The 22,056-nt window shown below is 48.5% G+C and overlaps 1 protein-coding gene and 1 non-coding gene across 2 annotated transcripts; both read left to right on the forward strand.

Annotated features, from left to right (window-relative positions):
- Positions 1-236: 236 nt before the first annotated feature.
- On the forward strand, positions 237-19,225 carry PPP1R8 (protein phosphatase 1 regulatory subunit 8). Its single transcript, XM_004592187.3, has 7 exons — positions 237-369; positions 2,181-2,241; positions 10,201-10,354; positions 11,601-11,821; positions 13,078-13,222; positions 15,260-15,324; positions 17,947-19,225. The coding sequence occupies exons 1-7, from the start codon at positions 314-316 to the stop codon at positions 18,298-18,300; spliced, it is 1,056 nt and encodes a 351-aa protein (XP_004592244.1). The 5' UTR covers positions 237-313; the 3' UTR covers positions 18,301-19,225.
- LOC118758760 (small Cajal body-specific RNA 1) lies at positions 4,712-4,879 on the forward strand. The gene has a single exon (XR_004995842.1). It is a non-coding gene; the product is annotated as a small Cajal body-specific RNA 1 (non-coding RNA).
- Positions 19,226-22,056: the final 2,831 nt, after the last annotated feature.

The raw sequence follows: 22,056 nt of genomic DNA on the forward strand, positions 1-22,056 counted from the left end.
TCGCAAGGTTTGAGAACCTAGAAGCTTTTGCAGGAGGCTTGGGGGAGAGACCGACAACTTTCCTCACACGTCCCTGCTCCTCTAATGGATCCTGGCTAAGGAACGCCCGAAAGACTGCAAGAGTTCCACAGAAAACCTAGCCACTACCTCCGAGCCCGACACCAGCAAGAACTCCGCCCCCCGCGCCCTCCGTGCGTCCGGGCGTGCGTATAGGCGCGTTCGCATAGGCTGCCGGGATGCCGCCCCGTCTCCCCTGGTCTTCCAGTTTCCCGGCGTGCTCCGGGCCCCGCCAAATGGGAGGGGGAGACGCAAGATGGCGGCAGCCGCGAACTCCGGCTCTAGCCTCCCGCTCTTCGACTGCCCGACCTGGTGAGTGGCGGCGGGGCGACCGGGGCCCCTGCGGTCTGGCCTGAGCTAGCCTATCCTGGAAGGGCAGTGTGTGTGTTTTATTTATTTATTTATTTTTCCCGCGCGACTCAAATGGCTCACTAAACCTTGGAATGATTGAGGGAAAACTGTCCGTCGCGCCGGGCCGGGCGGCGTGTGGAGGATCCCGGAGCCTGGAGCTGGGGCCCAGGAACTAAAGAAACTCGAGATTGGGAACTTAAAAAACAGCACCCCTTCTCCCGGTGGTCAGCTGGTCGCCTGGGTCCTCTGAGGCCTTACCCCCAAACTTGCCCTCAACTCCTGAGTGCCCGGTGCTCTTTGGGGAGCACGGTCCCCGACCCCCGGTGAAGTCCCGAGCGTGCACGAGCCGGCTCCCCGACCCTAACGCAGACCCCGAGGCTTGCGCATCCCCCGCCTCTGCTGTACATGGACATCTTCCGGCAAGCCAGGAGCTCTCTGAAGGCAGGGGGGAGCGCCGACCCACCCTGGGGTTCTCTAGAACCCCCATGTGCGGCCCGGCACGAGTGAGCATCAGTATGGGTTAGAATGAACCCTTCTCATCTTTGCGAAAGTACTTGGGAATAATGAGATAATTGAAGGCTCAGGTTCAGGCGTGAGATGAGCAGATGGGAATTGCCTTGGATGGCGCTGCACCCCCAAAGAGCGCTTTCTCTCCGGCAGCTCCTGTCGGGGTGCTGCGGCCGCCGTTCCTGTCGGAGAGCTCAAGGGCAAGGACTGAGAGGGTATTGGTGTTCTCAGCTCCGAGGTCTGAGACGAGCACATAATAGGAGTTCCAGAAAGGAAGCTCCAGGTGTAGCATTCTTTCCGCTGGTTCCCGGACAAAATGGGTTTTTGTCCAGTGCCCGGTGCTCACAGCGGCTGCCACGGAGGGGTCGGGGTCGGGGTCGGGGCAGAATTGTGACATAATGGGGTTGCTGCTTCCTCTTTCTCAGATAGACAAAAGATATATTTTCATCTGCACATGGAAACAAGGCAGTGTGTGGCTTCTGGGTCATTTTACACTGTTGTAACCCCTCCAGTTGCTTCACTGCCAACTCTGTGTCCGTGTGGAATCGTCCCTCAGTGTATTGATTTCTAAAATTTGGACCAGAATGGCCAGTGATGTGCTAGGAGAGTGAAATCATCTGCCATTTCCTCAGGGTCTGGTGTGTGGAAGGTGTGTTAGCTGCTTCAACACGATGAATGGGAATGTCTGCCTTGATTGGCACGGCGGTGGGAGTGTAAGTTCCTCTCATCGTGCCGTTGTGGAGAGACTTGTGCAAGGGTAGCGTTTTCTTGGATTCGGGTAGTGCTGATTTCATGGGTATGATCTTGAATTTTCCCCAGTTTCTCAGACCCCCACACAATATTCTCTATTCTGTGATTAGGCTAATCTCAATCAGTCCAAAAACAGCAACTGCTGCAGTCTGCCTTAAAGCAGTGATAGATTCATTGAAGCAATGGATAGATTCCTGTTCCAGGCGACTAGACCACCCCAGCTATAGCACTTGTACTATTCTTGCCAAGATGAATATCCAGTGATAAAATATAGGTTCCTTTGGTGCTGCTCTACATACAGAGCTGCTAGAATCTGTTTTAGGGCAGTTGAATCACTGGGGAGAAGGTAGTGTCACATCGAAAGGAGCTGTAATAGCAGTGAAGTGAATGACATTTCTGCTTGAACGTGAGCTAATTATAGGCTGGTAGGAGAGTCACACTGTAGAATGGCACAGTGGTGGTGATAGTGTTTACAAACTCATGCTGGAAGTGCTTTCTTCGCTCTTGCTTTTCAGGGCAGGTAAACCTCCGCCTGGTTTGCATCTGGACGTAGTCAAAGGAGACAAGCTCATTGAGGTACGGAAGTCCTTGGCTGCCCTTCCCCGCCCCCTCACCCCATCTCGCCAGCCATCTCTGGCTGTGACTCAGTTTGTACCCTTTCGCCCATGCGTTATTTTCCAGTACTGCTATTCTCATTCAGTATGCCTTTTTTTTTTTTCCTATTAAAAGCATGTTGTCATATAACACATTCAAAGTTCCTGTCTCCCAGAGACCCTCAGGGCCTGTGACTTCCTGCATCTTCTGGTTGGGGGGAATTTAATGGGTCACCGGATAGTAGGCCCCAGTCAGACTGGAAGCCCTGTTGCTGGACAATGTTTGCAGTAACTGAAGAAGAAAGTGAGAGATGCAGAAAGCCTTTGTGTTGCTTTTGTGGGATTCAGACCCAGTTCCATCAAACAAATCTGGTAAATGAAGATACTTGCTCAAACAAACAAAAAAAGAATGAGATGGTAGTAAGATTGTTTCATTCAGTTCATGGATCTATTGATGTTAAACTGTGTGTCAGTCACCTAGGGACAACAGCAGTGAGCGAAGCATATGGTTCCTATCCATAAGTCCTCCAGTGGAAAACACAGATAAACAGATCCACCCGCAGAATCATGTAGTTATAGTTTAAGTAAGTATTCAAACAGAAAAGTGAGCAGAATTCCAGCTTTTTATTTTTAAGATTTATTTATTTTTGGGCCCGGCGGCGTGGCCTAGCGGCTAAAGTCCTCGCCTTGAACGCCCCAGAATCCCATATGGGCGCCGGTTCTAATCCTGGCAGCTCCACTTTCCATCCTGCTCCCTGCTTGTGGCCTGGGAAAGCAGTCGAGGACGGCCCAATGCATTGGGACCCTGCACCCGCGTGGGAGACCTGGGGGAGGTTCCTGGTTCCCGGCTTCGGATTGGCGCACCGGCCATTGCGGCTCACTTGGGGAGTGAATCATCGGACAGAAGGTCTTCCTCTCTGTCTCTCCTCCTCTCTGTACATCTGACTTTGTAATAAAATAAATAAATCTTAAAAAAAAAGATTTATTTATTTTATTGGATAGACAGATATTCAGAGAGAGAAGAGACAGAAAGATCTTTGTCTGCTGGTTCATCCCCAAGTGGCCGAAACAACCAGGGCTAAGCTGATTTGAAACCAGGAGCCAGGAGCTTCTTCCAAATATTCCGCATGGATTCAGGGTCCAAAGGCTTTGGGCCGTCCTCTACTGCTTTCCCAGGCCACAAGCAGGGAGCTGGATGGATACTGGAGCAGCCAGGATAAGAATTGGTGCCCATGTGGGATCCTGGCACATGCAAGACGAGGAAATTAGCCAATGGGTTACTGTGCCGGACCCACAGAATTCCAGCTTTCATACAAGTCTGTACAACATGCTGTACAGAAAATTTCAAGGGAACATGAATTTTGATTAGCCATTAGTTGTGGGAGTTTTTAAAAATCATTATGGGATTATTTATTTATCAAGAACTAGTGATGAAGTCCATGGAATTATGGAGTCCCAGTAACCTGGACCAATTCTGCGTATATTTGCTAAGCTGAGATTTGGGTTTCAGATCCTGTTATTTTTCATTGTTTTTCTTTGGCATATATTACAAACATTGTAATTCCGTGGTAGCTACCTGAAGATGCTCTGTAAATATATTGTTGCCACTTAAAGGAAGCAGTGGAGATACTCAGATGTTTTGCCAAGTGGTAGGGCATGCAGTGACTTTTAAGTAACTTTCCTGTTTTTAAGTCATTGTGCCCTCAGCCAGTCACATTAAACACCTTTGTCTTGAGTTTCCCTATATTACAAGTTCAAAACATTAAGATTTTCAAGTAAGGGCTTGGCTCAGCTCCAACCCAGCTCTGGCCCATTGTGGCCATCTGGGGAATGGGGCAGCAGCTGGAAGATCTTTGTCTGTCTGTCTCTCTGTGGACCTGCCTTTCCAATAAAATAAATAAGAAAAAACAAAACAACAAATATTATTCAAGCAAATAACTTAGCTAAAATCTCTATGGAAAGTTTTGTTATTGTTGTTGCAGACAGAGAAGTTTTATTCACAAAGTGATTGGGTGAACAGAAGAAGAAAGGGAAAGCACCTCCTGGGAGAGAGCCAGGAGACGGGGTGCCTCTTGAAGAGAGAGAGAGAGGGAGAGACACTGCAGAGAGCTTTTTACTATAGGATGTTCCACAGACTCAAAATATTTGTCTCTAACAGTGTGAAGCCGGAAGAGATTCAGCAATCTATTTTGTTACCAGAATTTTTCAAGTCTTTAGTTTACAGTACAAGAAGCCAGGAAATCTTAGTGATGATCACTTCATGTCACTTTGTAAAAGGCTTCGTGCACGTAAACACTCTGGCTGCTTGGTCATGGCTCTCGCTGACTGAGAAGGTTTGCTTTGAGCCCTTAGGTGCTGCATTGCCACACAGTTATCCAGTTGCAATCCTTGGACCTCAGTGTATTGTGAACAGGAATAGGGGCCCAAGATGTAATTAAAAGTGTGAATCTGATCAGCACTTGATACTAACCGAGCTATCTGTATCCTGGTCTTGTGACAAAGGCTTGTGATAAGTGTTGTGATAGCTGGGTTTAAAAAGTGCAATATTAAAACAGAAGCCATGAGTCTTTTAAGCCCAGAGTGTAAAGTCACACTCTGAGTTATAACTCAGAGGCACAACTGGACAGTGGGAAGAGCTGCAACTAGTCAAAAAAACTGTTGGAAGACTCATGGACTGTTCTGTGCACTGGGACAAAGGAGCACGTTGTCCAAGAATGAACACCTTTCTCTGCTTCGGAGACACATGTTTTTCCATCAAAATTGCATTTGTTTAGTTTGGGGCCCTTTTCTCCTTTTCTGCCGTCATACCTCCTGTTTGTCTTTGGCACTTAGAGTCACAGAAATGTGGACGTTGTTGTGTTAGCATCCAGGAGCTGGTGTTCTTTGAGATCCACCTGAGAGCAGTGTGCTTGACAGAGGAAGCAGTGTTGGCATTCCTGGGCTCTCTTAATTGTCAAGTAACATCTTTTAACTCAAGTCTTAGAGCTTGTGTGGAACCAGTCCTGGGATGACTGACTGAACTGTCAGGCTGTGGTTAAGTCTCGAAGCTCTGTGGTTCTGTGTCCTGGAAGGGATTGTACCAGCAGCAAATGGGCACTATTGAGCTGGGTATCTCAGAGGTGACCCACTTAACCAAGTTAGCTTGAACCAATTGAACCTTGAAGCTAAACTTAAAAGAAACTGGGTAAGTAATTAAAGAAAAATTAAAAGAGCTGGTGTGTGTTAGAGCAGGTAAAGCTGCTGCTTGTACTGCTGGTATCTTGGGCACTGGTTTGAATCCTGGTTGCTATGTTTCTGATCCAGCTCCCTGCTAATGGCTTGAGAAAAACAGCAGAAGCAGTGCTTGGGGCCTGGCCACTCGTATGGGGGACCCAGAAGTTCCTGGCTTCAGCTTGGCCCAGCTCCAGCTGTTGTAGCTGTGTGGAGAGTAAGCCAGTGGCTGGGTAGTTCTCTGTCTCTCTGTAACTCTGAATTTCAAATGAATAAATGAATCCTTCAAACAAAATAAAAAAAAGTAGTACTTACTTCTTAAAATACTCCTTGCCATATGGTGCATCTTTTGATGAAAGTAAAATGAAGAAAACACCTAGCATAGTGGCTAAAAAAGCTTAGCCCACAAATATCTAGTTTTGTGAACTTGAGTATTTTAATTTCTTTAGCCTCATTTTTCCAATTTATTAAAAATATGAGGGGCTGGCTTATTGGTATAACAGTCTAATGTCCACCTGCTAGCCCCAGCATTCCATCTGGGCACCAGTTCAAGTCCCAGTGTTCCACTTCCCATCTAGCTCCCTGCTTGTGGCCTGGGAAAGCAGTCAAGGATGGCCCAAAGCCTTGGGACCCTGCACCCACCTGGGAGACTGGGAAGAAGCTCCTGGCTCCTGGCTTTGGATTGGCTCAATTCAACTGTTGCAGCTATTTGGAGGGCGAATCAGTGAATGGAAGATATCTCTGTCTCTCTCTGTTCTTGTCTCCCTGAAATCTGCCTTTCCAATAAAAAATAAATAGGGCCCAGCGTGATGGCATAATGGCTAAAGCCCTCTCCTTGTACGCACCAGGATCCCATATGGATGCCAGTTCTAATCCCGGAGACCCGCCTCCCATCCAGCTCCCTGCTTGTGGCCTGGGAAAGCAGTAGAGGACGGCCCAAAGCTTTGGGACCCTGTACCTGTGTGGGAGACCTGGAAGAAGCTCCTGACTTCAAATTGGCTCAGCTCCGGCCATTGTGGTCACTTGGGGAGTGAATCATTGGACAGAAAATCTTCCTTTCTGTCTCTCCTCCTCTCTATTTATCCACCTTTCAAATAGAAATGAATAAATCTTAAAAAAAAATCTTAAAAAAATAGGAAACAGTTTCTACTCATATTGTAGAGTGACTGTGAGGATGAAGTGACATAACCAAACTCAGCATCACTAGTAGCAGACAGGCTTAGCAGGTGCCCTTGTCATCAGCGCTTCGATGAAATTTGTCAGGTGGTTTTTGTTGTTGTTGTTTGTTTTGTTTTGAGGGGAATAATGAAGTTCAGAGACTTAGCCAGGAGTGAAATATAAGCCTCTTGATGGTTCTGAACGTAACTTGCCTGCACCTCTGCTCAGCTTTGGCCTGCCTTTTCTCTGGGATTTGGAGTACAGTTTGAAATGTGAGCTAGAGTTTAATGAGGCTTGTGGTTCAAAGAAAAATAGCGTATCCAAAGGACTGAGTTATCTTCAGATGCAGACTGAATAGATGACTAGATCACTGGCAGTGCCCAGGGTGCTGGAATTTGGAGCAGTATTAGTAATGATTCCTAGAGTCCTTCCCCTGTGGCAGTCTGTGGCAGAGCTATAATGATTCTGCTTGTGAGTTTTCGTAAAGCTAAAATGTGGCTCACAGAATGGAATGGTTCTTTACTTTTGCTACTCATTTGCTGGTAAAATGACCTTTTATAAAATATGATAGTTACACTAACTCGAAACAGTTTTTTTTTTTTTTTTTTAAGATTTATTTCTGTTTGAAAGGCAAAATTAGAGAGAGGGGGACACACACATCATACATACATCTTTCATCTGCTGGTTCACTCTGCAAATGACCACAGCAGTCAGAGCTGGACCAGTCAGAAGCCGGGAGCCAGCAGCTTCGTCCACATCTCCCGTGCGGGTGTTTTTGGACCATATTCTGTTTTCTCAGGCCATGAGCAGGAAACTGGATGGGAAGTAGAATGAACCCAGCGCCAGTATGGGATCTTGATGTCACAGGGAATGAGTGGCTTTACCTGTTATGGCCCCATGCCAGTCCCTCCTGACAGAAACTTAACACAATCTATATCAGATCCTCTCACCACACATTTTTCTTTTCTTTTTTCTTTTCTTTCTTTCTTTTTTTTTTGGTAATTCAGTTCTGTTTTTTCCCAGTATCACAGTTCTGCGAATTGTTCCAGATCCATGATACTTTGTCTAGAACATCTATTAGCATTGCAAGTCAGTCACATCTGGGCTTAAACCCCATCTGCCCTGCCACATAACCAGCCATGTCTTGCTGAGTGACTGATGTACTCTATTTGAATCTATTTTTTTTCCCCACTGAGATTTATTTGTATTGGAAAAGCAGATTTTACAGAAAGAAGGAAAGCTAGAAAGATCTTCCATCCACTGGTTTACTCCCCAAATGGCCACAGTGCCTGGAGCTAACTAATCCGAAGCCAGGAGCCAGGAGCTTCTTCTAGCCATGTGGGTGCAGGATCCCAAAGCTTTGGGGCATCTCCTACTGCTTTCCCAGGCTACAAGCAGGGAGCTGGATAGAAGTGGAACAGCCAGGACACAAATCAGTACCCATATAGGACCCCGATGCTTGCAAAGGGAGGATTAGCCAGTTGAGCTATCACGCTATCCCATTCCTCATTTGTTTTTTGTTTTGTTATTGTTTGTTTTTTTAAGATTTGCTTATTTTTATTGGAAAGGCAGATATACAGAGAGGAGGAGAGTCAGACAGGAAGATCTTCCTTTTGATGGTTCACTTCCCAAGCGGCCGCAATGGCTGGAACTGAGCCAGTCCAAAGCCAGGAGCTTCTTCTGGGTCTCCCACGCGGGTGCAGGGTTCCAAAGTTTTGGGCCATCCTTGACTGCATTCCCAGGCCACAGGCAAGGAGCTGGATGCGAAGCAGCGTCGCTGGGATTAGAACCAGCGCCCATATGGGATCCGGGGGCGTTCAAGGTGAGGACTTTTAGCCACTAAGCTATCGTGCCAGGCCTTCCCCCTTTGTTTTTTTAAACTATTTTTTCTTTGCAAGGCAGAGTGACAGAGAGGAGAGTCAGAGCTTACTAGTTTACTAGTCTTTCTGTTAGTTTACCTCCCACATGGCTGGGAAGTAGTAGTAGTGGTAGTCAGCTGGACTGGTCTATAGATGGGAGCTAGGAGCTTCTTCAGGGTCTCCCACCTGGATACAGGGAGCCAAGGATTTGAGCCATCCTTCACTACTTTCCCTCATTAGTGAGGAGCTGGATCGGAGGTGGAGCAACCAGGACTCAAACTGGCGCCCTTATTGGGTGATGGTGGCAATGTGGAGGATTAGCCTTCTAAGTCACCACAACTCTTTTAAAAAAAAAAAAAAGAGTTTATTTATTAATTTATTAGAAAGATTTACAGAGAGGAGAGACAAAGATCTCTGTCTATTGATTCACTTCCCCATGGTCGCAATGGCTGGATCTGAGCCAATCTGAAGCCAGGAGCCTCTTCCAGGTCTTCCATGTGGGTGCAGGGTCCCAAGGCTTTGGCCCATCCTCTTTCGCTTGCAAAGGCCACAAGCAGGGAGCTGGATGAGAAGAGGAGCAGTTGAGACACTAACCAGTGCCCATATGGCATCCTGGCGTATGCAATGCGAGGACTTTAGCTGCTAGGCTACCACGCTGGGTCCAGACCACAACTCTTTTTTTTTTCTTTTTTTAAAGATTTATTTATTTTTATTGGAAAGGCACATATACAGAGAGGAGAAACAGAGAGGAAGATCTTCTGTCTGATGATTCACTCCCCAAGCGGCTGCAAACAGCTGGAGCTGAGCCAATCCGAAACCAGGAGCCAGGAGCTCTTCCGGGTCTCCCACGCGGGTGCAGGGTCCCAAGGCTTTGGGCCGTCCTCCACTGCTTTCCAAGGCCACAAGCAGGAAGCTGAATGGGAAGTGGAGCTGCCGGGATTAGAACCGGTGCCCATATGGGGTCCTGGCGCATTCAAGGCGAGGACTTTAGCCGCTAGGCCACAGCGCCAGGCCCTAGACCACAACTCTTGATTGAAGAATTTCTCAAGCACGATTCCCAGTTCAAAGTTACCTCCTTCCTGTAATATGAGGGTGGGTGTTTGGGGGCAGTGGTTAAGATGCTGCCTGGGCTGCTTGCGTCCTTTTTTTTTTTTTTTTTTATGCTAGGTTTAAGTCCTAGCTCTGTTTCTGATATTAGCATCCTGCTAATGTGACTTTGATAACTTAAGCAGTTGGGTCACTCCACTCACCTGGAAGATCTTCATTGAGTTTCTGGTTCATGGCTTCTGCTCAACTATTGTGAGCATTTGGGGAGTGAACTGATTAATGGAAGATGCTTTTATGTATCTCTGCTTTTCAAATAAAAGAGAAACTAAAAAAATTAAATTCAGATATAATGAAACTTTCCATTTCCAGCAGGCAGGAGCCAGTCATCCTTGGTAGAATTATTGCTCTCCTGGGGACAGGCCACTTAAATGTAATAGAATTAAAATAGTTATTTTCATACAAATGCTGGACAGTTGAGCACTCTATTTGAGGAGTTTTTTTTTTTTTTTACATACAGCCCCCAAAAGTATTAACATTGGCCACTTACTCTCAGCTGTTGGTGGCAAAGGAGTTTGTCTACTCAAGATCCTTTTGATTGGGTTGGTGCTTTTTTGGTGAACCCTGTTGAAAATAAGATGTAAGTAATATTTAATTTAATGTTTATTTAGAAACTGATTATTGATGAGAAGAAGTATTACTTGTTTGGGAGAAACCCCGATTTGTGTGACTTTACCATTGACCATCAGTCTTGCTCTCGGGTCCACGCTGCACTGGTCTACCACAAGCACCTGAAGAGGGTTTTCCTAATAGACCTCAACAGCAGTAAGTACCTCTTCTCGCCTCACCTCGGGTCCTGGGAAAATGCTCCGTGGGCTCTCTAGTTTGGAAAACGTGTTTTATTGCTCACCAAGGAAAAGGATTGTGTGTTTTTAAATCAGCACGTGTCTGTTCCTGTGACTGTCCTGTTTGCCTGACATTGGTGATGACTGTGGAGCATTGTCTGGAGGGAGCGGGAGCACGGAGTGTGTGAAGGGGAACCAGAAGGCAGCCGGGCCAGGGATTGTGGGTGTTGGCAGTGTGGGCTGGACCATGAGAAGGTGTTGAAGCAGCAGTTAGTGTTAGCGCTGGCAGAGCAGTGACACAGGGAGGACATTTGAAAAACACTTTTTTTGGAGCAAAATTTGATATTTGCAATAGGTTTATTTACTTTGACTACAGATAATATAAATCTTAATTCTATGAGTGTAGTCCAGGTAAGATTTTGAATTTTGCTTCAGAAATCCAATTGCAAGTTGACTCCATGGAGCCCTGAAGTTTGTTCATTTTGCCCCTTTATAAGCACAGCGTAAAGTGTAAGGGCTGCTTCTGGACTCATCCTGTTTGACGGCTCCTCTGCTCCCCACAACAGACATACCCATTGCCCCAGCCTGCCACATAGAGGGCTCAGAGAGCCCAGTCTTACAAGTGTTTACCTCATCTTTGCTTTCCATTTTATAACATGCGAAATATTGACACAGGGAAATCTTGAGCATCTCTAGTAAGATTTTAGCTGCCTTGGCGTTGATACTGTGTCTGTTTCATCCACACTCCTTTATAGTCCTGGGGGAAGCCCAAGCATTCAGCACAACCTCACCAGACACACACTTGCTGTGTTCCTTGATATTGTGTTCCTTGGACTTCTGGCTGGATGGCTGTTGAGGGCAGACCGCGCCTTCTGCTGGGTTGGAACCATGCCTGTTGGACCCGGCTTGGAGCCAAGCCTATCTGGCAGTGGTATTTGTTGTTTAGGGGGCCAGCAGGTGTGAAGACCTTTGAGAAGTCTGCTGAAGAGATTGGGGGCTCCATGTAACACTGGACTGGGTCCTGTCGCTCCAGTGCCATTTTTATTTTCTAAAAGCTTGTGTTTTTGAACCGTAATCCTGACTGTGACATTTTGTATGAACAAAGAAACCCAGCTGACCCGCTGAGAGGACTTGACCCGAGGGAGTTGAAGATGATACTCTCCCTTCTAAAACTTGGGCTGTTTGTGGTTTCTCCCCGCTTACCTGTCTGATTTGGTTATTCCCAGCACACGGCACTTTCTTAGGTCACATTCGGTTGGAACCTCACAAGCCTCAGCAAATTCCCATCGATTCCACAGTGTCATTTGGCGCCTCCACAAGGGCCTACACTCTGCGGGAGAAGCCTCAGACGTTGCCATCGGCCGTGAAAGGAGACGAGAAGATGGGTGGAGAGGATGATGAGCTCAAGGGCTTACTGGGGCTTCCAGAGGAGGAAACCGAGCTTGATGTAATTCCATGTCTATGTCATTTTTTTTAGATTTATTTTTATTGGAAAGTCAGATATACAGAGAGGAGGAGGGAGAGAGAGAAAAATCTTCTATCCAATGGTTCACTCCCCAGGTGGCTGCAGTGGCCAGAGCTGCGCTGATCAGCAGCCAGGAGTCAGGAGCTTCTTTCAGGTCTCCCTCACGGTTGCAGGATCCCAAGGCTTTGAGCCGTCCTCAGCTGCTTTCCCAGGCCACAAGCAGGGAGCTGGATGGGAAGTGGGGCCTCAGGATTAGAACCAGCGCCCGTATGGGATCCTGGTGCTTGCAAAGCGAGGACTTTAGCCTCTAAGCCACTAGGCTCCTGTGCCAGGCCCAAGAGGATTTTTTTATGTGCTAGAATTTTTTTTTTTTTTTAATAGAACCTAGCCATGGTCGTTAGTGATGTGGCCATAGTAATTAACACTGCACTGGTGTGACTGTCCTCTTCAGGTGGACCAGATGGGAGCATGTTGTTAGTCACCCACAGGCACTTACTGCCTCTGCATATCAAGGCAGTTTCCCAACCGTTAGAGGAAGGAGGATGCTGGAGGAATATTAATCCAGTCCCTCTTGGCGTTCCCCCTGCTTCCACGGTCTCCATCTTTTAGTTCAGTGTACAAAGTCCTCTGGGTCTTCACTGTTAGACACTTAGAATATCTCACACTGCAGTGCAGGTTGGAGTAAGCCCGGTGGGTTGAAACAAGGAAGGCAGGTCAAGTTCTTCCCTGAGGTGGGTACATGGATGGTGATGAGTAGAACTAGGTCAGACCCAGGAGGGGAAGAGACTGAATCATAATGCTGTAAATTAAGTGCCTCAGGAGTGTTCTTAAGACTTAAAGGGAAAGAAGCAGTCGCTTGTCCTGTATCATCTTTGTTCTGATACTGAAAAGCAGTTCTAGGGGTTCCTCCCAGGCACTTTGCCCTTAATTCGCTGCGTGGAGGCATGATAGCCTCTTCAGCAGACTAAGGCCTCAGCTCAGAGGGGTTTGCACGGGTGACCTGCGCTTTGCCCAGGGCGCTTCACCTCCTCTGAAACATCTCTGTGTCTGCCTCTTGGGATGATCTGTGTTCTGTGGATGGGACTTGTGGAAGTTAGCAGTCTAGGGGCAGTTTGGATCTTCTGTAAATGTCTTGGATGTCAGAACAATCCCCTATGGCCTTCTTGCCCTTCATTTAATTTTCTCCACTGAATTCCATATGTACTGACCTGTGTCTGTCTTATGTGAACCTGGCCTAGAACCTGACAGAGTTCAACACTGCCCACAACAAGCGGATTTCAACCCTCACCATCGAGGAAGGAAATCTGGACATTCAGAGGCCAAAGAGGAAGAGGAAGAACTCCCGGGTGACTTTCAGTGAGGACGATGAGATCATCAACCCAGGTGACGTGTCTTTGTGGTTCCTTTTGAGGCAAAAGCTGCACACCCACCGTCCAGGAGCATGCCCAGCTGGGGAGAAGGCTTGTTCCCATGGTCAGTCGTATGCAGGGCCAACGATGTGAAGGAAGAGTGGATTGGAGCAAAACAGGAGTCATTGGGTACCAAGTGTGTGAGTCAGTGTAAAATTTACAAGACAAAGACCCTAGCAGGAAGAGTTACAAGGCTTGTTCTAGTGTTTTTAGATTCATTTTAGATTTTCTGTGTGTAGACCTGGAATGGATTCTACTTCAAAGCAGTGAGTGCCTGAGGGAATTGTTCCCACAGGGGCTGGGTGACTCATCAGAGAAGCTGATTTCTGGTCCCCATGCCATATTGAATAATGAATTTCCAAGAGTAGGACCTAGAAATGTGTATTTTTCAAAGTACTGCTGTTTGTTCTGATGAATACTTAACAATCTGGGAACCTTTAGTCTCTGTTTCCGGAGTCAGGGTCTCATCTGTGCTGCTATTGGTAACTGGTGTCCTGAAGGTTTTGATTTGCTATCTGTGTCACCTTGACCAAGTGACTTAGCTTGGCGAATGCTGAGTTAACTTATGTAAAAGTAACTTAGAAGAAGAAAAAATAATAATAATAACATGGAAACAATGGTCTTACCCACAAAAAGAAAAGTAACTTAGAATCATCCATTATCATCATCACCTGCTTTTCACGCATTTAGCCTTTTCTAACCAAAGGTTAGCAAAGAAATTGTTAGTAGGACTTCAGTCCTGGAACAGGACTAGAATGGCTCAAGAGGATGGGCAGAGGGTGACAACCCTGGGTCCCATTCAGCTGCGCAGGGGAGTGTCCCCCTGTGGCAGCCAGCCCTTCCCTGCCACAGGCAGTGCAGTGCCTGCCAGCCCCTGCTCTTGGCCTCCAGTGGCTGCGGGCTTCCTTCGCGCTCTCTCCTTGTTGGAACGGTGCTCCTGTGGCCCTGGAAAGATCAGGGCGTTGATTGATGAGTGCTGTCTCCTTTCTGATGGTCCTGACTAGCTTTTCCTCTCCTCCATCCAGAGACTGTTCATCTGTTCATTGTGCAAACAGACATGGTGAACAGGGTGTATTCTCCAGAGACATCTCAGTATAGTTAAACTAAGGGTTAATGACTCAACTAGGCATTTGTTTTCCAAAGTGAGTTACAGAGTGTTTCTTTGAATGGTTAAACTTCATTGCATACAGCGTCTTGCGGGGCAAGCTGCTTCTCTAAGTTACTTCCAGCTGAAGGGGCTCAGGTGGTTTTCTTCCAGTTTCTGTGCTCAGGAAGGCCACTGTGCTATCCTCTTGAAGGGCCTGTTGTGTTGTAGCGTGTCTGGCTCTGTGGCCGTGAGCTCCTCGAAGGCTGGGCAGTGGCTTGCTCTTGGTTTCCATGCCTGACAAGTGAGACATGAGAGTGACTGAAGAGCAAGTGCTCTATTTGAGCTTCATGCTTTCTGCTGGCTGAGCCAGTGAAGCTGCAAGTTTCCCAGGGTGCAGTGATGCATGTTTAAGCTGTGAAAAAGGAGCCCCCATCACCCAAGGTAGCCAGGCGGCTTCAGATCCTTTAGTAAAAGTCTGTAAAGTGCAGCTCACTCAGGTCAGAGGGCAAGGCTGAATCCGAGTCCTAAACCAGTTAGTTGCTCATGAGCAGGCATGCACAAGTGTGCTGTCTGTGGCCTCTTGACCTGTCATCGTTTTATCACTGGCATGGTGTTGGTGCTGTCGGCTCCTTCTCTTCGTTCGAAAACAGGAAGTAATTGGAATGGGAGAGAACTTGGGGCAGCAGCACAGCCCAGGCCCATGTCCAGCTGCTTGGACTGCAGTCTTGACCCAGGAGCTGCTAGTAGCTGGCACTTCACTCCTCCAAGCTTCCGTTTTTCTCATCTCCTGGATGTTTATTGTAGTAGTGCCTCCTGACAGGGCTGTAAGGTTTTAGCTCCTAATGGTGGTGTTGGCATTGAGCCCTGGGTTCTGTTCCTCCCAGTGGAATGCCAACCCAACCTTACCCTTACCTCTTTTTGCAGAGGACGTGGATCCCTCAGTTGGTCGCTTCCGGAACATGGTGCAAACAGCAGTGGTCCCAGTCAAGGTAAGAAGCACATGGGACAATGTGAAATGATGGTGTAGATCTGGGTCTAAGTGTTCGCCGGTGTGTGTGCAGGTGTACTACCTGTGTGCTTAAATTTCAAACCAGTACATTCTGTGTTCTTTGTTCTGTGGAGATGCCTTCAGTCATCCATGTGTAGGGAATCCTGAATTAACCACAGGAAGACCACAGGTCAGGTAGCTGGATGCTCCATGCAAATTAGCTACATCACAAGTCTGAAAATGACTCTTCCAGAAGGATGTAGGGAAAAGCCCACCTGTCTTTGGCCTTCCTCTTCTGACTGAAAGTAAGCTGCTAGGTGAGGGAGTCACAGTACTGCAGTACTATGGGGTGCTGTCCCCGGCTGCTCTGTGGAGTGGTCAGGTCTCTGTTAATGTGCCCTGCGTGCCCGACGTGTCCTGCCTGTGGCGGGCACACGGAGCCATAGGGCGTGCAGAGCTGGAGAGCTTTCCTGGGGGCAGACAGCTCCCCTGTGGAGTGGTCAGGTTTCTGGAAATACGGGTAGAGTAACCAGAAGGTGCTGGTCCACGATGCTGTCGGGTTTTCATAGGAACTCTTCAGGCCACACTTACCCCTTAGTAAGCACAGAATCACCACCAGGACCGTTGGAACAACAGAGTCTGGCTGCTCCAGTCTCAGACAAAGTGGAACAGGATCTGCATAAAAGATATGCACATCTTCTGATATGCTTAAAATCATCTTTCAAGTTACTTCAAATACCAGTTATAATATAAACACTGCAAGTAGCTGTTTTACATATTGTTTGAGGAATCAAAAGGAAAAAGGTACATGTTCAGTGTAGACAAGTTTTCTTTATCTAAATCCCCTTGACTCACAGTTTTGAGTCCACACAACCTTGGGTGCAGGGGCTTCCATGAGTTAGACAGCCTGGTCAGTGAGGTCAGTGTCCCCTGCATTCTTAACTTTGGAAGGGACAGTAGGGTGAGGGAGGAGTGTTCGGTGCAGAGTGTCCCAGTAGAAGATGGGGTCTTTCTGTGATACTTTGTAAAGTTTGTTTCATTTTCCCTTAAGCTTTTTTACTTTCTTTGGGTTGTTCTGTTACTAAAATTGAAAGTGAGCAGACATTTCTTCTTTTGAGGCAGTCTTATAGCATAATTTATATACAGTGTGCACACGTGTCAGTGTGTAGTTTGAGTTTTGACAGAGTGCGCATTTGTGTAACCAGCATCATTAAAAAGTACAGTTTCCATCTTCCAAAAAGTTCTCTGAGGACTGAATGTTTAGCATGGCAGTTAAGGTGCCTTGGGCTAGCACTGCCTGTGGTGCTGGCATCCCATGAGGCGCTTTTTCCATGATCTCGCTGCTCCACTTCCCATCTAGTTCCCTGCTTGTGGCCTGGAAAGCAGCAAAGGTTGCCCAAGTCCCCCTGTATCCCTGTCCCTCTCTGTCTCTCCTTCTCTCTGTAACTCTGCCTTTCAAATAAAATACATGAGTGAATTGGCAGCAGGGGAGGGAGGTGAAGGAAAAAGATGGTCTGCCTCTCGTGTTAGAGTCTCTGACTCCTAACTCCATATTCCTGCCAGTGTAGACCCTGGGGAAGGCAGTGGTGATGGCTCAAGTAATTGGATTCCCACTACCCATGTTGGAGACCTACACTGAAGTGCTGGCTTCTGGAGTCACGCTGGCCCGAACTGGCCGTCATGGGCATTTGGATAGTAAGCCAGCAGATGTCTTTCCAATTTAAGTCCTTTTGTGTCTCTTTGCAACCAGTCTCTTTCCTGACCAGGGAACCGCGTCCTCCACTTTACATTTCTTTTACTCTCAGATTAATGTTTTAAAATTGGCTGCCTGATAGGGAAATGCCCACATGTTACTTTGCCCCAAAATACTTTTTAAAAAGATTTATTAATTGTCATTGGAAAGGCAGATGTACAGAGAGAAGGAGAGACAGAGAGTAAGATCTTTCGTCTGTTGATTCGCTCCCAAGTAGCCACAATGGCCAGTGCTGTGCCTATCCAAAGCCAGGAGCCCAGAACCTCTTTTGGGTCTCCCACGTGGGTGCAGGATCTAAAGGTTTTGGGCCGTCCTTGACTGCTTTCCCAGGCCACAAGCAGGGAGCTGGATGGGAAGTGGAGCTGCCGGGATTAGAACCAGTGCCCAAAAGGGATCCCAGATCATGCAGGGTAAAGACTTTAACCACTAGGCTACCGTTCCAGGCTTTGCCCCAAAACATTAACTTTTAGATATCTGTTAATGTCTATTATCACTTCTGTTTCCTAAAAGGGTATATTAATATCAAGATAAGAGAAAGAAGGTTCTGATTGGTATAAAGTAATGATTTAAATTGAATTCATTGCAACAGTGTTTGGCCTAGTTTAAGAGGCTGCATACCCGATGGGAGTGCCCGGGCCCAGTTCTCAAAATTTCCCCACTACTCAGAGGTGCATGCTCCATTTGGCAGTAGATGTGACCCAGGTGATTGTGCCCCACTACCCACGTAGGACCTAGATTGGGTTCTTGGCCTCCAGTTTTGACCTGTCCTGTTGTGGGCTGTATAGGCATGTGGGAGGTGGGCCAGCAGACGGGAGCCTTCTCTTGTGTGCCTCACATCTCTCTTCTCTCCCCTCTTGTTGCAAACCACAGAAGAAGCGTGTGGATGGCCCTGGCTCCCTGGGCCTGGAGGAGTCGGGGAGCAGACGCCTGCAGAACTTTGCCTTCAGCGGTGGACTCTACGGGGGCCTGCCCCCCACACACAATGAAGCAGGCTCCCAACCACACGGCATCCATGGGACAGCGCTCATTGGCGGCTTGCCCATGCCCTACCCAAACCTCGCTCCTGATGTGGACTTGACTCCTATTGTACCATCAGCAGTGACCCTGAACCCTACACCACACCCTGCAGTCTATAATCCTGAAGCTGTAAACGAACCCAAGAAGAAGAAATACGCAAAGGAGGCTTGGCCAGGCAAAAAGCCCACGCCTTCCTTACTGATTTGATATTTTTGGTCCTGGCAAAGGGTGGGGCTGGGTGGGAGTGGGGTGGAAGGGTGTTGGGGAGCTAATGAACTAGGGAGAGAACTTTCCATGTGTGCAGTATCGTCTTTCAGACTGTCTCCTGGGTCCTAACCATGGACCAGTAAGACGCGGGCGGGGGGGGTGGATGAAGACCCGCCTTCCGGAGATGTGGCAGAGAAAGCTTTCTGTGTCCTCTTGCCGGAGAGCCCTGGCCTGCCGGCGCCTCCTTCCTTTCTCCTTCTAGGTTCATCTTTATGTGATGTCACATACCCCGGGGTGGCTCTAGGCTGTCAGGCTAGGTCGAGAGCTGTGGAGGTCTCCAAGTGTCCCCAGCCCTGGAGAAGCCCCGGAGGGTCAGTGAGAAAGTCAAGAGCGCTTCAGCTGGGCTGGGGTCCCAACTCCCGGGTCCGTGGTTCCGAGGTCCAATGAGTGTTTGTTTTTCGTGCTTCTGTCGGATGAGAACATTCTGACGTCCTCCATCTGTGAGCGACGACTCAATAGTTTTTAATGTACAGTATTGTTTGCACTTGACCTGTTTTCTTGTCAAATCTGAGCACTCCATTTCAATCCACAAGTACTGCCCTCCCTCTGAGGCGTTACTTTGCAGGTGTGTGTGAAGGCAGTTAGGACAGTTGAAATTGAAAAGGCAGAGGTCTGACTGGGCAGTGACTAGGATCTCTGAGAGGACCTTGTTAGCTGTTTGTATGCACCCTCCCCCGCCCCCACCCTGTTGAGAGCTCCTTCCCAGCCCAGAGACCAGGCCTAAGGGACGCAGGAGACAGGTAGGACACGTCGATGAGCTTTGTACAGAGATTTGTACATTTGTGTAATAGGCCTTTTCACGCTTTCTGTGTAGCTTTTTACCTGTAACCTTTATTACATTGTAAATTAAACGTAACTTTTGTCACTTGGGTGCAGTCTGACTCCACTGCCCTCGGCGCTGATTACCACTGCCACCTAGGGGGGTCGGTGGCTTGGGAAGGGGTGCCCTTTCTGTGTTTTGTGCCTGCAGATAGAGATGCAGCTGGTGGGTGCAGGGCTCCGGGGTGGGGGAGTCATCATTCCAGCCTGGTCACCCTCTTGGGTTAGCCTCACACGCATTTGCCCTGTGTTTGCTCGGTAGCTTCATGGCACCGGGACAGGAGAGGAGGCCAAGTGGAGTGAGCTGTGGAGTCCTCTCCCAGGAGCTTGTAGCCCACTGTGGGTGTGTGAGGCGCATGGAGTATGCCAGCAGGGGTCCATGTCCGTGGGGTGGAGAGCTGGGGCAGAGCCCCCCATTGGTGGGAGTGGGGTCCTCGCTGCGGGTTAGCTGGCGTCTTCCGAAAGCTCGTGGGCAAATGAAACCAAACACCAGGTTATCTTGCTGTGAGCAGTACTTGAGAGTCCTATGTGCTTTTTTCATAAAATGCATTTTTCTGTGACCTTTTTGAAGACTGCGTTGGATTTCAGCATATTTGTACTAGGAGCAGGTGTGACACAGGTGGGTGAAGACACAGTTTGGGGTTTCTTGAGTGCTCAGGATCAAATCCTGGCCCTCCTTCCTTATCCAGCTTCCTGCCAGTGTGCCTGGGCAGCAACAAGGGGCAGCCCAGGCCTTCGAGCTGCAGTTCTGCTCCTGCCAGGCCCCTATGGAAGAGGACGTTGGAGGAGTGAACCAGCAGATAGATCTCTTTCCCTTTCTATCACTTTTGCTTTTCCAATGAAAAGATCTTTTAATTACTCAAAAGAAACTGACATTCTAATTCCATTTTTCTGCAAGATTTTTTTTTTTAAGATTTTATTATTATTGGAAAGCCGGATGTACAGAGAGGAGGAGAGACAGAGAGGAAGATCTTCCGTCCAATGATTCACTCCCCAAGTGAGCTGCAATGGCCGGTGCGTGCCGATCCAATGCCGGGAACCTGGAACCTCTTCCTGGTCTCCCACGCGGGTGCAGTGTCCCAAAGCATTGGGCCGTCCTCAACTGCTTTCCCAGGCCACAAGCAGGGAGCTGGATGGGAAGTGGAGCTGCCGGGATTAGAACCGGCGCCCATATGGGATCCTGGGGCTTTCAAGGCGAGGACCTCAGCCACTAGGCCACGCCGCCGGGCCCAAAAGAATTTTTGAGAGGTTTTTTCATTCACTGGTTCATTTCCCAGATGCCCCCATTTGTCAGAACTGGGTCGGGTCACAGTCAGGAGCCCAGAACTGAGTGCAGCCCTCCCACAGGCATGTCCTGTGTAAATGTGTGTGTAGTGCTCACCGTTGTCCAAACGCCCACCCCCAGGGGCTTGCTGAAGTACCCGCAGACTGTTAACTGCTGGATAGCATCACTTGCTGAGAGCATGTAGCCACCATGTAGCCATTTTCTGCATGCCAGTTCAGTCTCATCCCAGAGGAACGCTTTCTATTCCCATTTTGTAGATGAGAAAACTGAGATTAGACTACCTTGTGAGTTCCCGAGGTGAAGTCAGGATTCCGTGTAGTCAGAGTCAGAGTGAGGTGTGGCTGATGTGACTCCTAGGACAACACAAGGTGAGCACAAGGTGGCTGTCATGCCATTGTGCTGCATGGATCCTGGCTGTGTTTTCTTTTTTAAAAAGATTTATTTATTTTTATTGCAAAGTCAGATATACAGAGAGGAGGAGAGACAGAGAGGAAGATCTTCCATCCAATGATTCACTCCTCAAGTGACTGCAACGGCCAGTGCTGTGCCGATCCGAAGCCAGGAGCCAGGAACTTGCTTCAGGTCTCCCACATGGGTGCAGGGTCCCAAGGCTTTGGGCCATCCTCGACTGCTCCCCGAGGCCACAAGCAGGGAGCTGGATGGGAAGTGGAGCTGCCGGGATTAGAACCAGCGCCCATATGGAGTCCTGGCGCGTTCAAGGCGAGGACTTTAGCTGCTAGGCCATCACGCCAGGCTGCTGGCTGTGTTTTCTGTCTTAGATGTTTTGAAGTGTGTGTGTGTATTAAGTGGCCAAATGAGCCCATTTAGTGGAATTGTATTAAAGAGCTTAGATCTAGTTTAGATAAAGTAACTTGTCCTGGTCAGAGGACAGTGCCATGCAGTTTTCTTTTTCAGCATCTGAGTTGCAGAGGGACACGCACGGGTATCCCTTTGGAAGGCTTAGCAGTGGGAGAGGCTTGGACTGAGGACTTGGGGTGGATGTGGCCCGTGGAGCAGGGCGGGGGGCCCTGTAAGCCTTGCTGAGAGTCAAGCACATGTCCAGGGGTTGGCCTCGTGCTGCAGCGAGTTGAGCTGGTCCCTGTGATGCCTGTATCCCTTGTAAGCTCTCGTTTGCGTCCTGGCTGCCCCACTTCTGATCCAGCTTCCTGTTGAAGTGCCTGGGAAGGCAGCAGACCAGGGGCTTCCCCACGGGAGACCTGAATGGAGTCCCAGGCCCCCTGGCCACCTCCTGGCCCAGCTCTGGCCGTTGTGGCAGTTCGGGGAGTGAGCCAGCAGATGGAAGATCTTTCTCCCTCTCTAAATCTGCCTCTCAAATAAAGTTCAGACTTGCCAGGATCATTCTTATCTTCCAAGACCCAGCTGACCCCCGGTGGGAATGGACCAGGCTGCAGCTGCCAGCTTCAGGCTGTTTCCTGTTCATTCTGGTGCTTTGGTGCCCCTGTGAGGGGAGCCCCCAGACGTGGGCTCAGGCGCATGCCTCCTGCCCCCAGCCTACCCATCTCGCACTGAATGGTTCAGTTCCTCCTGTGTACCAGTGGTGGCCTCCTGGCAGAGCTGAGAGCCCACTGGTT

Source organism: Ochotona princeps, chromosome 2 (assembly GCF_030435755.1).
Source record: "Ochotona princeps isolate mOchPri1 chromosome 2, mOchPri1.hap1, whole genome shotgun sequence".
Taxonomy (NCBI): domain Eukaryota; kingdom Metazoa; phylum Chordata; class Mammalia; order Lagomorpha; family Ochotonidae; genus Ochotona; species Ochotona princeps.

Coding starts and splice junctions, on each gene's coding strand:
- PPP1R8 (XM_004592187.3), top strand. CDS start 314: ATGGCGGCAGCCGCGAACTCCGGCTCTAGCCTCCCGCTCTTCGACTGC. Junction 2,242..10,200: donor AAGGAGACAAGCTCATTGAG/GTACGGAAGTCC, acceptor ATGTTTATTTAG/AAACTGATTATTGATGAGAA. Junction 11,822..13,077: donor AGGAGGAAACCGAGCTTGAT/GTAATTCCATGT, acceptor AACCTGGCCTAG/AACCTGACAGAGTTCAACAC.